The sequence below is a fragment of the Ceratotherium simum genome, chromosome 11, assembly GCF_057802395.1.
Source record: "Ceratotherium simum simum isolate JZ-2026a chromosome 11, ASM5780239v1, whole genome shotgun sequence".
Taxonomy (NCBI): Eukaryota; Metazoa; Chordata; class Mammalia; order Perissodactyla; family Rhinocerotidae; genus Ceratotherium; species Ceratotherium simum.
The window spans coordinates 68080957-68097240 of NC_141910.1; the positions used below are offsets into that span (position 1 = coordinate 68080957).

Consider the following 16284-nt stretch of genomic DNA (forward strand, 5'->3'; position numbering starts at 1 on the left):
TTAGCATATTTGATGGAAGCCAGGTCTCCATGTGTAGCTGATTTTAAATGCACTCCCCAAGTGGAAAGAACACAGCCTTTGGCATTACTCTCAGCGAAGCACAGCAAGCTAGACAAGTCTGAGGAAACAGGATTGGAACCGAGAGGGGTCAGAAAAATCAACTGCCCTGGGAGGTGAACACAGGGAGCTGTGGATATATTTAAACTATGAGTCACATGACTAGACTCTACTTAGGGAGAAGTAAAACATGTTTTCCTTTAAATGATTAAACTTAGCTGAACTTAGCTCAGAAAAATTTCTTTTCCCTCTGAATGGTTTTGTTTTTTCCAGGCTTAAAGAGTTTCAAGATGAGATTTGTTTTCTTAAAGAGAACTTACACCAATAGCTCCCAAACTAGACACATCTGTGGACTTAGAACACCCAACGACATCAAATAATGTATTTGGCCCATCTCCTACATCTGGATAAGACACCACATCAAAAAAATAAAAAGAAAAAAGGGAAGGGGAGTTATGAATACTTCCTTGGTCTCTTGATAATAAAACAAATGGATATGGACTTGAATTTCATGTTTATTCTATTTTCTTGGGCATAAAGTGTTTTTTTTTTTTTTTTTTGTGAGGAGGATCGGCCCTGAGCTAACATCTGCCAATCCTCCTCTTTTTGCTGAGGAAGACTGGCCCTGGGCTAACATCCGTGCCCATCTTCCTCCACTTTATATGGGACGCCGCCACAGCATGGCTTTCCAAGCCGTGCATCAGTGAGCGCCCGGGATCCGAACCGGCGAAACCCCGGCCGCCGCAGCGGAGTGCGCACTTAACCGCTTGTGCCACCGGGCCGGCCTCAGGCATAAAGTTTTTAATGCCTACTCCTGAAGTGATAAAATAGTAAAATTTCAAGTCTATGGTTGGGAAAGTTTAGCAAAAATTTCATTTTAACAATTATTCTGCAATCCAGTCTGGATTTGAGTTAATGTCAAGTCAAGATATGTGAGTTAAACCCAGGACGTGTGAGTTGTCCAGCTTTGAAAAGGTTGGGTTTTTAAGTAAGTGGGGAAGGGATTGGAGGAAACCAAGTCTAAGTAAAATGCGAGCACGACCAACAATACCACCGGGTTTCAATTAGACAGCTTTGGAGCGCTTCTTGCTCTTATTTTGGGGTTAGTCACTTAAAAATAATAACAGTTTTTCTTTGTTTCTTTTTTACCAACCAATGACCAAAAGTTCCAATTAGTTATCGGTACCTATTGGTAATTCCTTTGCGTTTTTCTTGGGGTGAGAGGATGCTTTCTGTCTCCCTCTTTTTAAAAACTTTCTTTCCCAAAACTGATTACTTTTTTTGATGAGGGTTTCTGATGAGGCTCAGCATTCAGGAGCCAGATCTCCGATGGGGCAGGAAGGGGACCCGAGGGCCCAGGGCCGCCCGCTGCCGCGCTCCTCCGCGGAGAGGCTGGAGGGGGCGTCCACCCCGGGACGGTCGCCCCTGCCCTCCTGTCCCGTCTTAGGTCTGTCCGTGCGCGGGAGGGAGAGGAGCAGAAATTGAGGGTGGGGAGGCCTCTGAGGCGCTGCACATTCATTATCTAGCCAACCCTCGGAGGTACTTGTACCGCCCCGTCCCTTCCCCCACGTGACATCTGAGGAACCCGCGGCTCGGAGAGGTGAAGTCGCCCACCGCCCCCTAAGCCCCGGCAGGCAAGGCTGCGAAGTCACCTCCCTACTCTCCTCGCCCCTCACGCCGGCCCGTCATGTCTGCCTCAGAAGTGCTTTCCAGAAACGGACAGAGAGCCCCGCCGAGTTCCCCCAGGCCTGTCGGGGCCCCGGTGTTTTCAGTTCTTCCAGGCGGCGGGGCCCGGCGGACCGGGAGGGGCGGGCGGGAGGCGGGAGCGGGAAGGGGGCGGCCGACGGAGGCGGAGGGACACCGCCCCCCAGGGCCCGCGCCCCCTCCCGCCAGCGCGCCCGCACCGGGCAGGCACTCCCCAGGACCTCCCACAGGCTGGGGCTCGCCCCTGCCCGCCGGCCGGGCCCCGGGCCGCCCCCGCGTCCCCGGCCGCCCCCGCAACCCAAGGCCGGGTCCCCCCGCCCCGCCGCGCCCCGCCCGCGTCCCCGCCCTCCGGCGCCCGCGCGGCGTGACGGGCCTGCTCCGGGCCGGGCGGGCGGCGGGCGCCATGGGCAGCGGCAGCAGCCGGAGCGGCCGGGCTCTGAGGCGGCTGCGCGGCCCCGACAGCCGGCCTGCGGGGCCCGGCGGGGCGGCCTCGGAGGGCGTGACGGGGACGCTGGCGCCGGCGGCCGCCCGGGAGGAGGCCGGGGAGGCGGCGGAGGCGGAGGCGCCCGGCCCCGACCCCGCGGCGCCCCCCGACGGCAGGGACGAGACCCTGCGCCTGCTGGACCAGCTGCTGGCCGAGTCGGCGGCCTGGGGCCCGGGAGAGCTGGCCCCGCGGGGCCCGGCGCGGCCCCGACCCTGCGCGGGCGCCGGGAGCGCGGTGAGTGTCGGAGCCCTGCGCTCGCCGCGCGGGTGTCTGCCCCGGAGCCCCTCCCGCGGCCCGCGCCCCTGCAGCCCCCCCCCCCCCGAGTGGCTCCCTCGTCCTGTCCCCAGCCCCGTCGCCCGTCCTGTCCCCAGCCCCTAGCCGTGCCGCCGCTCTCTCCCCTCTCGCTCCCACCCCCGCTGCGTGTCCCCCCCCGCCCGCCTCCAGTCCCTGCCGGGCTCCCCGTTCCCCACTTCCCCGTGTGTCATCCCCCGTCTCGCTGTCTCCGAATCCCTCCGAGGTCTCTTGCTGATCCACGGTCTCTCCTTCACTAACTCCCCTCTGATTTTCTCCCTCTCTGCCTCCTCTGGGTGCTGGTCTAACTGCCTCCAGTTTTGGGGTGACACTGCTGGGAGCAGCCTTGAAGGGCAGGGGGACAGACACCCCTTGGCACAAATGCATCTCCGGGACTCTCCTCTGGCCATAGCCCGCCGGCCCTTTCCTTTTGGAACTGTGTCCGCCCTCAAAGTGCAGCACCCGGCCCCTTCCAGCCTAGGGGGGAGCTGGTCAGGGGTGCTGTTTCCTCTCAAGTGCCTTCCCTTGGCCGTTCCCTGGGGACACTGTTGGAGGAGGGTGCTAAGCGGTGGGACCGGTAGCCGAACAGTGGTTCACAGTGCCCCGCGTGTCAGACACTTGAGGATCTTTGCCTCGCTGGTCATGCAGTTCACATACTACTGGCTATTTTTAAGATGCTGTGGAATCTCTTTTTGGCTTCCCTCTGCTCTCAAGAACACTTGTAATAACAGCCCTGCTGTTCTAGAAAAAACAATAAAAACGAGCACGCTGTTTGGCAACAGTCTTTACTCCAGCGGAGCTGAATGAACAAGATCTTTAATATCTGCTTCTGGGCTTGAGGAGGATGCCAAAGGCAGCACCCCCTTCCCTAGTCCCCAGGATTTGCTTAACAACTGCTGGGGACCTGAGGGGAGTGTGTTCCTGGGCAGCCAGCAAGCAGTAGAAGCCTGAAGACACTGCAGTGAGGTGGGAGAGGGGAGGGAAGGACCGGCCCCACTCGCACAGTGCAGATAGCCTTCCTCCCGTCCTCCCGACTGTCCTCTGCTGCCCTCCCAAAGTGAGCTGCAGTTAAGTAGGACTGAATTATATAACAAGATTCCTTTACGACTACATCAGCGTTCAGTTATATAACACTAGAAATGGATCAACAGTTGGGAAATTTAGGGAAAATTCTGACATAGTATGGAAAGCATCTTTTAGTGTTCAATTTTCAAGTGCTCTGGAAACTTCAGAAGTGAAAATGAGAAGACAACAGAAAGAATGGATCCCTTCCCTCCCCGTTCCCTGAGTATCACAGTGACTCTTAGGGTCAGGGGCTGCCTAACTCGTTCTGTCGTTTCTCAGGTATTGTTTGAGCACCTGCTGTGGGCTGGGCACTGCTCTAGGTGCTAGAGATGAACAGAGACGGCACAAAGTCCTTGCCCTAAAGAAGTCCATAGTCTGATGGGGGGGAAGATCCACAAACAAAAGTAGGATGGTGAGAGCTCTGTGTAGCAATTGATCCCCTGGAGAAGTCCAGTGGGCATTCCAGAAGGACAGCACTTGACCTGCATCTGGAAGGGTCTGGGGCATTAGCTAAGCAAACAAGGGGAGGAGAGCACTTGGGCAGAGAGAGCCCAGTATGCAAAAGCGGTGGTGGCCAGGGCGTAGGGTGCACGGGGCATGGGTGGGGAATATATGGGTTGAAGAGGGCGGGAAGGGTGAATGCCATGATATGGATATGTCATGCTAGGAGTGTTCCATGTTAAGAAGTTTGGACTTTATCATAAAAGCTGTGGGTATCTTTGAAGGGCTAGGGGGAGTGACATTTTGTGTTTTAGGAAGATGACACCAGCAGCTCTGGGGAGGGTGACCTGGGCAGAGTTAGACTAGGGGCAAGGTGACCAAGTTGGGACTACTTCAGTGGTGCAGGTGAGCAGGTCCTGACGGAGGCAGTGCAGTGGGAGGGCTGAAGGGGAGATGGCTCGAGATGTTTAGGAGGTAAAATCAGGGAGCTGTGGTTGCTCTTTGGGGTGTGGATTGTATGTGTCCTCTGTACCATAAATGCTTCTTGAATGAACCCTAGAATCACAGATTCTTAGAGCTGTAAGGAAGCTCCTGAGTCCAATTCATTATTTTCAGGTCTTGGGAGACCAAGTGAAAAGGCTGAAGCCTCCTAATCTCCTGGCTCTAAGGGTCACAGATAGAAGGTTAACTGCCTGTAAGCTCAAGTGCGGAGTTCATGCTTTTTGCTTTATAGATTACATCCTTTCATTGTTTCTCTCAGCAATTGCACATTTTACAAGACTTTGAGTTAATAAGACACTATTGGGCTAGGAAAAAATCAGGATTTTGGTGAATCAATATTGAAACTCATAGGTAGAAGCTGGCTCTTCTTCAAAATGTTAGAAATGATGTTCCCAGGGATGGAGAAATTGCTTGATTGAGCATGTAAATAACACTATTTTAAATTTCTTTAGGAAGGAAGGAAGAAAACCTTCCTTAGGTTTATGTAGTATTTTGGGGGCAAGAGGTATTCTTCATAAGAGAATATCAAACTCAAGCGAAATTATCCTTTTAAGCACCCACACTGAAAAATTTTAACCACTGTTGATTAGAATTTCTTAGAGATTGATTTTGTCTGTCTCTGAACCTTCCTTCTGAATATTATGTATTACACTTGACTACATTCAAGAATAATTGCAGCTAATATTTTAATGAGCACTTGGGTTTCGAACACATATCAACTCTTTTAATCTTTACAGTTATTATTGTCCATTTTTACAGATGGGAAGGAGGAAATAGGCACAGAGAGGTTAAGTAACTTGCCTAAAGCCACACAGTTATCGTAGAGCAGAGATCAGACCCTCGACAGTCAGACTCCTGCACCCTTTGTATCAAAATGGCCCTGGGGCCGGCCCCGTGGCTTAGCGGTTGGGTGCACGCGCTCCGCTACTGGCAGCCCGGGTTCAGATCCCGGGCGCACACCGACCCACCGCTTCTCCGGCCATGCTGAGGCGGCGTCCCACATACAGCAACTAGAAGGATGTGCAATTATGACATACAACTATCTACTGGAGCTTTAGGGGAAAAAAGGAGGAGGATTGGCAATAGATGTTAGCTCAGAGCTGGTCTTCCTCAGCAAAAAGAGGAGGATTAGCATGGATGTTAGCTCAGGGCTGATCTTCCTCACACACACAAAAAAAATGGCCCTGACAGCTGTGATGTTTGCTTGTTATTGTCTTTCTGACCTTGGTCCACGCTCAGTCTTGCAGTTGTCACTTTTTATCATTGTCAGTCTATAGGCAACCACCAACCTTCTCTGTATCCCCCACCTGAATAGACAGCTCTCTGAGCTGCCCTGGTGCTGGAGTCACAGAACACGCTTGCTAGCGCTGTGTTTAAGGGAAGAGCAGAACCCTCCAAGGTCAGGCCTGGGAGAGGTTCTTCCCTGGCCAGAAGAATCATCTCTTCAGTGAATAGGCTTTGTGGTAATTATTTTAGTTGATCAAGTGTTTTTTTTTTTTTGTCTGATGTCTTATCCTTGGTTGTTTTCTTGATACAGTTAAGGTTGCTGGATAAGAATAAAGTGTTGCCATAGTCCATCTGAAACTGGAATTTTTAAAATTAATTATTTTGGGGGGGGTGAGGATGATTGGCCCTGAGCTAACACCTGTTGCCAATCCTCCTCTTTTTGCTTGAGGAAGATTGTCCCTGAGCTAACATCTGTGCCAGTCTTCCTCTACTTTGTGTGTGGGATGCCGCCACAGCATGGCTTGATGAGCAGTGTGCAGGTCCACACCCAGGACCTGAACCCATGAACCCGGGGCCACTGAAGCAGAGAGCGCAAACTTAACCGCTATGCCATTGTGCCAGCCCCTAAAATTAATTTTTAAGAAGTGTTTACAGCAATCACTTGAAAAAACTCTCCGGGCATGGAGTTTTTCAGCTTTCTTTGTATATATGCTCTGAATCGAGATTAATTTTTCCCTTACATTTTGCAGAAGCAACTGTCCATTAAACTCTTTTTTGTATGCGAACCACAGTACTTTGTAATGAAACACTAGATAAGAGGACTTTCACTCTTGATGGTAAGCTTAGGAAAAAATATGAGCAAATTTCATGTAAGACACAAATGTAAGGGATACAGTAGTCCCTTTGCACTGGGGTTATGTTATAAACCCCCGCCTCCAGGAAACAGGATCTCATGGGGAAAATGGGGTGAGTGAGGCCAAGGCCACTGGTGAACCTGTGACAGTCTGTGTGTCTGTGTGTGTATTTACACTCACGACATATGACTGTTGAGGCAGTTCACCAAATAAAGAGAACATCGGTGACACTCCTATTTTCTAATCCAGTTCCATACACTTTTTGTTGTAAATCAGCTAGAAAGAAGTCTTTCCCTCTGTGCGGTTTTCAGTTGTCGTCCATGTTCACTGCAGAGAAGCGTGTGGAATAATTTGGCTCTGTTGCAGGTGATCTGCACAGTAAGAAAGGGGAGGGAGGGCTGCATTTGTTGGGTGCCTGTCTGTGTTCAGGGCTGGATTAGGAACTTCATAGTACTTGTCCCACGTCTCCCTCCTCAAACAGCCTGTGGAGGCAAACATTGCCGTCTTTGTTTTAGAAACGAGGCCATTCCAGCACCGAGAGATTGATAACTTACCCAAAGTCGCACAGCCAATAAGTGGGGGAGGCAGAGTTTGTACATAGGTCTGCCAGGCTCCAGCCCCTACTTAGACGACCCAGAATGTTCCATGCCTTTTCCATTTTCCAGGTGTTCGAGTCACAAGGCAAAGCCAACACTTTGAATGATTTGCTCACAACAAGGCTGCTAATGACTTGCCCATTTTTCTTCACCGTATGATTTCATAAAGATTCAGTAACCCCTCATGCTCACTACTTCTGCCCCCTTCACCCCAAGCAAACTTATCGAGGACTTTTGTCTGATGAAAGTACCACCCTTCTTGCCCCCATAACACCCCTTAAATGTTATTTTCGGCAGCCTGCTCACTCATTCAGATGTTTATGTGCTTAGGTGTCATACAATTTTTACTAAAAGTTGTGAAACTCACAATTACTTACCTAATATGTTATATCTGTAAACAGTACCCTTTAACTAGAGCATTTTCATGAGACTGCGCATGTAAGCGTGTGCCTGCTTGCACTGGAGCAAAGGCAGAAGTGCCTTTTTTGCATTGGTTTCCCAATGCGTATAAAAATTATGTTTACAGTATACTCTGGTCTGTTAAATGTGCAATAGCATTGTGTCTAAAAAAATGTACATACCTTAATTAAAAAGTGCTTTTTTGCTAAAAAATGCTAACCATCATCTGAGCTTTCAGTGAGTCATAATCTTTGCTGGTGGAGGGTCTCGTGCAAAATGCAATATCTGCGAAGGAAATGACAACATTCTATTTTGAATTTTTTCTACTTAAACGATCTCATAAGCAGCTTTTCATGTTGCTTCATAATATTCTTTTTTTTTTTTTTGTGAGGAAGGTCAGCCCTGAGCTAACGTCCATGCTAATCCTCCTCATTTTTTTGCTGAGGAAGACTGGCTATGAGCTAACATCTATTGCCAATCCTCCTCCATTTTTTTTTTCCCCCAAAGCCCCAGTAGATAGTTGTATGTCATAGTTGCACATCCTTCTAGTTGCTGTATTTGGGACATGGCCTCAGCGTGGCCAGAGAAGCAGTGCGTCGGTGCGCGCCCGGGATCCGAACCCCGGCCGCCAGTAGTGGAGTGCACATACTTAACCGCTAAGCCACGGGGCCGGCCCCTGGCCACGGGGCCGGCCCCTGCTTCATAATAGTCTTAATTATTATTTGAATGCACACTATTCTATCAAATTCATGTACTTTAATTCACTAAACTAACTCTTTTTGTGTGTGTGTGTGAGGAAGATCAGCCCTGAGCTAACATCCATGCCAATTCTCCTCTTTTTGCTGAGGAAGACTGGCCCTGGGCTAACATCTGTTTCCTCCACTTTATATGGGACGCCGCCACAGCATGGCATGACAAGCAGTGCGTGGGTGCGCGCCCGGGATCCGAATCCCAGGACGCCAGCAGCAGAGCGCAGGCACTTAACCGCTAAGCCACGGGGCCGGCCCCCTCACTGAACTAACTTCTATTACCATCCGGATTAATTTTCAACTTTGTGCCTATACAGTCTTAGATGCCCAAGGCAGAACTCCTTTCTCAAAGTCATGGAACCTTAAAATCAATGGTATTTTAGTGGGATATTCAAACTGAGAACTGTTTAGGGTGGGAAAGTTATGTGAGAAAAGCTAAGGATTTAGATTTGTGTTTTTTTAAGTTATTTAATCAAATTGTGGTTTTTAAAAAAATGCAGCAGTATCTCTGCCAATCAGTAGTCTATTAATTAGGAAAATGTACCATCTAATATTGACCCATCTGTTCAACATATGTTTTCTGAGCACCTGCCTGTGCCAGGTGCTGCTGTAGGTACTGGTCCCCCATCAGTGAGCCACACAGCTGAGACCTCTGCTGCCGTCCTGCTCGTGTGAGTCCAGTGGTGGACAAACCAGGGATAGAGAACAGTAAAGCCGCAGGCCGGGGAGAGCAGGAGCAGGCCTGGGTTGTCATCTTAAATAGGGGGGCAGGGAAGGTAGAAGTGAGGAGGTGGCATCTGGGCAAAGACGTGAGAGAGGCGAGGGCCAGCCGTGCTCTGTGGGAACCAGTGTTCTGGGGCAGGGGTCAGCAGGTCCAAGGCCCTGGGGTAGAGCCTGGAGGGTGTGTTCAAAGAGCAGTGAATTGGGCAGTGTGGCTGGAGTGGAGGGAGCAAGGTCAGCCTAGTGGGAGACAGGGTGGTGGCCTGGAGTCTGGGCAGAGCATGACAGGCCTCAGGCTGTGGCTTTTACTTTGAATGAGGTGGAAAATGCTGGAGGGTTTTGAACAGGGATGATATGATCTGATTTGTTTTAAGGCTCACCCTGGCCACCATGTTGAAGACACACTGGGATGCGGTGGCGGGGCCAGAGTTGGCAGTGGAGTTGGGAGGCTTTTGCAGTAATTCAAGTGAGAGGAGAGGGTGTTGGGACCAGGGCGGTAGTGAGGGAGGTGGTGAGGAGTGGTTGGCCTATGGACAGGGATTAAAGATCGAGACAACCAGTTTACTAATGGATTGGCTGTGGGATGTATAAGAAAGGAAAGAGTCAAAGATGATGCCAGAGTTGTTGGCTTGAGCAGCTAGAAGGATGTAGTTGCCGCCAGCTGACATGGGAAATGTGGAAGGGGTAGGTTTTGGGTGTTGTCAATCAGGAATTTGGTTTTGAATGTTACGTTTGAGATGCCTATTAGACATCCAAGTAGAGATGTCAGTGAAGAGATCTTTGTAAGAGTTTGGCATTTGGGGGGGATTGGGTTTGGAATTATAAATTTGGGAGCCATTAGAACACAGGAGGGTTGAGATTAGATTGGATCACCAGTAATAATGATGCCAGCTGACACCTGACTGTGTGCCACTGACTGTGTGCCAGGCGCTGTTCTTGGTGTTTGTGTGTATGAACTAGTATGAGAAGAGGCCGAAGAGTGAGTGCTGTGTTCAGAGGTGGAGAAGATGAGGGGACATCCTAAAGGGAACAAGCTATAAAACCAAGAGTATGCCGTGTCTGGAAGCCAAGGGAGGAAAGTGTTCCAAGAAGGAGGAGGTGACCAGCTGTAAGTGCTGTCTGATGGGACAAGTAAGATGATGCCTGAGAACTGACCGTTGAATTTAGCAACTTGGAGGTTCCTGGTGCCCTTGATGATAGCTGCGTCGGTGAAGTGGGGGCGCCTGATGGGCTGGAGTTCATGGGGAATGGGAGACAGGAAACTGGAGTGTAGTCAATGCTTTCAGGATGGTTCTTTTTACAGTGCAGTGGTAGTGGATAGCCGTAAGGGTGGCTCTGTTAGGATACTGAATTAACCATAAAATCTCAGTCCCGGAATAGGTTAAAAGTTTTTGAGATTAAATGTGCTGGTGAAATTCAGGGGCTCCCTTAAAGAGGAAATTTTGATTCAATTCAATAAACATAAATTCAGTACTTTTACTACCAAGTAGTAATTCAGACTCTTTTCCCCCTCTGCCTAATAAATCTGGGTCACTCAAGATCTAGGGAAGTTCTGTTTCTGGGAATTCTTCTGTTGCAAATATAGCACATTCTTTGCAAGAAGGTCTAGGGCAATAATGTCTTCTCCTTAAGCTGAATGAATCCATCACCCACCATTTTTGCAAAGGGTCCATTTTGTTCTAATAAAGGAGGACCAGGATAATTCTTGCTTATCTGTTACCATCAGCCAGGACTTGACAGTAATCCTGGCTCACAGTGCTGTGGGATGTGAAGGTGAAACAAGTGATCAAAATTATTGCATGACTGGAAAGCAGATCCACCAGATGGACTTAAAAGTGATGGATAATATAATGGACTTTTGGCAAAAAAGCCACTATTTTGAAGACGGTTACCATCTATCTGCATTCAGATCTATAGCAAGGAACACAAACTTAAGTGGCAGTAAGTGGTATTTGATCAATCTAGGATACATAGAAGAGTAAAACATAGTGCTGACCCCAAAAAGCTCATAACTGTGTTGGGGAGGGTGGTGTAAAGGAGCATTTGTCGTCCATCATGGGAGCCCTGTGGTAGAAGTGTGTTGGAATGATTATACACAGGAGGAGTGGAGTAATCCCGTCCGAGGCAGAAGTCTTCCCAGTGGACCTAACGTCTGAGTTGGTTCTAAAGGATCAATAGAGTTTTCCAGCAGTTGAAAAAGGATGGAGCATTCCAGAAAGAGGGATCAGCATGTAGAAAACCCAGAGGGATGAAAGTGCTGGAGAACAGCGTGTAGTCCGGTGTGGCTGGACAGCAAGGTGATGACGGATGGAGCGCAAGAGGCAATGAGATGGGTTTGCGTTGTGATTTTACAACCTTCTAGACTGAGGGCTTCAGTGGGGAGCTAGTGGAAGTTTGATGTGTTCATTATTTTTAAGTGTTTATTTTAAAAATCAGAATAGGTGATATACATGCACCTGAGAAAACTTTTAAAAATACACTGAAGGGAAAGTTTCCCTTCCACCCTATCGCCACCTTCTCCCCAGTTCCCTTCCCCAGAGACACCCACCTTATCAATTTCTGTGTCTCCTCCCCAGCCTGTGTTTTAGAAAGGTAAGTGGTGGCAGGAGGGAGGGGTCTGAGAGGAGACTGCAGGCAGCGGGGCGCCCAGGTGGGAGAGGACTGCAGTAATCCAGGTAAGAGATGATGGGAGAAGGCGAGGTGACAGCAAGGGAAGGCGTTTCTAGAAAGGCCGCAAGGTTTCTTGCTTGTGTAGTTGAGTCGATAATGGTGCTCAGTGCTGTACAAGTTGGGTTCGGGGTATGAGGCAGACAAGTTCCGTGGGCTCTCAGAAACTCACGTCGCTGTAGAAAGTGGTTGGGGCTGGCTCTGTAACTTTGTGAACATCTGCATTAGCTGGGGGCTGACGAGGGAGAGCATGCGGATGGGTGGAAGAGTGCTGAGCCTGGAACCTTGGAGAACATCAAAAACTGAAGGACGAGTCTTCCTCTCAGGAGATCTACAAAAATAGTGCGATTTAAAACTGTTCGACGCACAGTGCCTGGAGACGGGGGTAGGACCTCAGAGGGCTCCCTCCCTCCGTGGTTCCAGGATGTTGGCTTCTGTCTACGGTCAGAAGCCTGGCTGTGTAAGGGCAGGAAGCAGAGTTGCCCAGCGCCTTGCCTGATGCCGGGCCTCAGCAGTTTTCACTGAGTGCTGGGCATGGGAAGGTGTAGTCGCTGCAGCGTGCACTACCTTGAGAGATGCCAACAAGGACTTTCTTGGTACAGGAGCTTTGAGTGCCCACAGGGGCTGGGACAACTGGACGAGCCCTAACTGGACTCTGGTGAGGAGCGTCAGCAGTGGTTTAGGCAGAACAGAAGTTGTTACGCACCTACGTTCCAGAAGCCCGTCACCAGCAAGGAAGCAGCCCGCAGCCCAAGGCCACCAATTCAGATTCCCACTGGACGCTGCCTTCTGGTGGCCGATGTCCAGGACCTCTTTAGTGTCTTTACAGTTTTAGAGGCATAGATTGCTAGAGCTGAAGGGACCTGAGGACAACCTAGGCCTATCTTCTCATGTACGTTCGGGGCCCGCAAGGCGATTGCCCAAGTCCCAGGTCATCTGCCTCTGGGGGCAAGGATCTGCGGTCCATCACCTCACACACACCGGCTGGGTCGGGACGACAGCCCAGGCGGAAAATTGGCCGACCGCAGCCTGTCTGCGGGTCTAGTTCAGCCCTCAGTAAATGTTTATTGACTGGAGGTTTGGAAGAATTACCTGGAAATGTATGTGAATGTGGTTTATGAGATGATAAGACTCTATATAAGTGTAATTTGTTGTTATTTTCCTCCAATCCCACCCCTTTAGCTTCTCCAGGTCTCCCTGGCTTCTTTTGTGGCTTTGGAAACACCTTCCTGAAGACAAGGCCTCGTGAAGGGAGGTGGGGGCCCTAGGACTGGTGGTCTCAGAGCCAGAGCCTCCTTTTGAAAAAGTCCTTTGTCATTTTAGCAGTGCAAAACAGCTCTCACAGCAGACCACCTGCTCCCACAGCTTCTGCTGCCTGGGAAGCCATTAAGTGGAACTGTGTGGGCGCAACAGCGCCCTCTGGTGGTGAGAGGGCTGAACATGTTGGCAAAATACTGAAAATCGCTGAGGCTGAGAGATGAGGTACCAGGAGATCCATTACACTATTCTCTCTACTGTATGTGTTAAAATTTCCATAATGAGACATAAAAACCCAACCAACCAACCAAACAAACCTGGGCTCACAGAGGGACAATTCTTAGATAAAGAGGAAGGGGGATATCTACCCATGTGGTGGACTATTACTCAGCAGTAAAGGGGAGTGAACTGTTGATGCACGCAACAATGTAGAGGGATCTCAGAATCGTTATGCTGAGTGAAAGAAGCCAGACAAAAAAGAGTGCGTGCTGTACCATTCCACGTATCTAGACTTAGAGAGAGTGCACACGAATCTGCAGTGACAGAAAGCAGATCAGTGGTTGCCGGAGAGGGGAGGGCAGGAGGGAGGCACAACAGAGTGGGGATGAATGTGTTTAGTGTCTGGATTGTGGTGGCTTAACAGGTGTATATGTATGTCCAAACCTATCAGATTGTGTTCTCTTAACATCTGCAGCTTGTTCTGTGTCAATTATACATATCATTGATATGTGTACACATATATATACATGTAAAGCTGTTAAAAATTGAGTTAAGGGGAGAACTCTTTAAACAGAAGAAGCAGGATATAATACATTTTGGCAAATAAGATATGTGGTAGATTTTATAAAGATTAAATGTTGAAAAGCCCTAGTTGTAAAAGTCAGAGAAGATGCTAAGAGGTCGTCTTAGTTCCTCCTCAGAAGTTTTCTGCTTCTTGTTCAGCTGTGATGTGGTTTTTCAAAGCCTCCCTGGGCTCTCTGGTGATGACATGTTGGCACGCCGCCCACACACTCACACCCTCCCTGAGCTCAGCCCCATTCCCACGGCCTCAGCCCAGGCGCCAGGGCCTCCTCAGGGTCCAGATGTCTGTCTGACTGTGAGGTGGCAGGCTGCCAGCTGGCTGGTGGCAGCAACTCATGTCTGCACTAGGCCTGGAGCTGCCACCAGGGGCTGCTGCGTCTTTGCTTTTCCTCCAAGCTCCCCTTGATGCTTGAGCAACCTGTGTTTCTGGGAGGGCGTCTAACGCGTTTCCCATCTGAGGATGTCCAGTTAAAGGCTTGCACAAGTGACTAGAGAAAGGACCACATATTCCAGCCACAGGCGCAGAGAGACACACAGGTGAAAATTGAACAGATGGAACAAGGCTGAGCCGTCAGGGAAATTACGAAAGAGAGAATATGACCTTTTGAACGCAGCTCTAGGATGGATGGTTCACGTCCATGATGGGGCCACGTCATCACTACCCTGCGAGTTTGTCCCCTTTGGTAGTAAGTAGAGCAGCAGAGAAGTGGAGACCGGGCTGGTTATACCAATATTTGATTCCAGTCTCATCCTCTTTCACTCAGTTGCCCTCCTGATGGGAGAAACTATATCTGTAATAACCTTTACAAAATCTGGTGATGAAAGGAAAAGCCAGCCAGGTGACAGAAAAAGTTGGTTCCAGCAGAAACTGATAAGAGGGAATAGGGTCATACAGGATGACTTCATAAACAGTGGCAGAAGGATGGTCGGGTAAAGTATTACTTTTCTTCTGTGTTGCCCCAACAATATAACCAGGCCCAGTGACTGAAAGCTGTGGGGATGCAGATTGGTGTCAACATATGAAAGAACTTTCACATATCCCCAGGAGAATTGAACACAGGATCTCGGAGAGATATCTGTACATCCATGTTCACGGGAGCGTTATTCACAGTCGCCAAAAGGTGGAAACAACCCAAGTGTCCGTCAACAGATGATTGGGTAAACAAAATGTGGTCTGTCCATACAATGGAATATTATTCAGACTTAAAGAGGAGGAAATTCTGACACAGGCTACAACATGAATGAACCTTGAGGACATTATACTAAGTGAAATAAGCCAGTCAGAAAAGGACAAATACTGTATGATTGCATTTAGATGAGGTGTCTTGAGTAGTCAGATTCATACAGACAGAAAGCAGACGGGCAATTGCCAGGGGCTTGCAGGGATGCAGAATTGTTTAATGGGGACAGAGTTTCAGTTTTGCAAGATGTAAAGAGTTCTTGAGATTTGCTGCACAACAACGCAAATGTACTTAGCAATACTGAACTGTACACTTAAAAAATGTTTAAGTTGTTGGGGCCGGCCTGGTGGTGCAAGTGGTTAAGTGCGCGTGCACTGCTGTGGCTGCCCGGGGTTTGCTGGTTCAGGTCCGGGGTGCGCACTGATGCACTGCTTGTCAAGCCATGCTGTGGCGGCATCCCATATAAAGTAGAGGAAGATGGGCATGGATGTTAGCCCAGGGCCAGTCTTCCTCAGCAAAAAGAGGAGCATTGGCAGATGTTAGCTCAGGGCCGATCTTCCTCTCACACACACACACACACACACACAAATGTTTAAGCTGGTAAATTTTAGGTTATGTGTATTACCACAATTAAAAATGAAAAAAATAGGGGCCGGCCCAGTGGCTTAGTGGTTGAGTTTGTGCGCTCTGCTTTGGTGGCCTGGGGTTTGGGAGTTTGGAACTTATCAAGCCATGCTGTGGTGGTGTCCCACATATAAAGTAGAGGAAGATGGGCACAGATGTTAGCCCAGGGCCAATCTTCCTCAGCAAAAGGAGGAGGATTGGCAACAGATGTTAGCTCAGGGCTAATCTTCCTCACCAAAAAATAAAATAAGATAAAAAATAAATAAATTAAAAAGAACTTTCGGATAGTCTGAGTTGCCCCAAGATGGAATGGGCTGCTTCAAGAGGCAGTGGAGGTGAGTGTGTGTGTGTGTGTGTCTTCCCCTCCTCTCTCTCTCCTTCATTGCCTCATGCCCACTCTCTGTCCTATCTCCTGTTGTGAATTCCTTGCTGACTTTGGAGTCCTCTTCGTCTTTGTACTCCCCCACAGGCGCAATGAGTGTTCAGAGAAATGTGCAGTGAACACTGACTCCTCTGTGGCAAGGTCACCAGCCACCGGCAGCCCCTGTTGGCTCCTTGGGGTACCCCTGGAACGGGGCTGTGCACCTTTGCTGTGCTGCCAGCCTCCACTTGGATGTAGTGCTGGGCAGGCAGGAACACCTTTTCCAGCCCATGCATTGAAGTGCC

General features: G+C 49.5%; 1 protein-coding gene across 1 annotated transcript in view; it reads left to right on the top strand.

The window, feature by feature from the left end:
• Positions 1-1961: 1961 nt before the first annotated feature.
• The window catches only part of CYS1 (cystin 1), a 29108-nt gene continuing 14785 nt past the window's right edge, over positions 1962-16284 (top strand). The window contains exon 1 of the mRNA XM_087437165.1: positions 1962-2479. Coding sequence (XP_087293291.1) covers positions 2165-2479 — 315 coding nt within the window. The 5' untranslated portion in view covers positions 1962-2164. The remainder of the gene's footprint in view (positions 2480-16284) is intronic.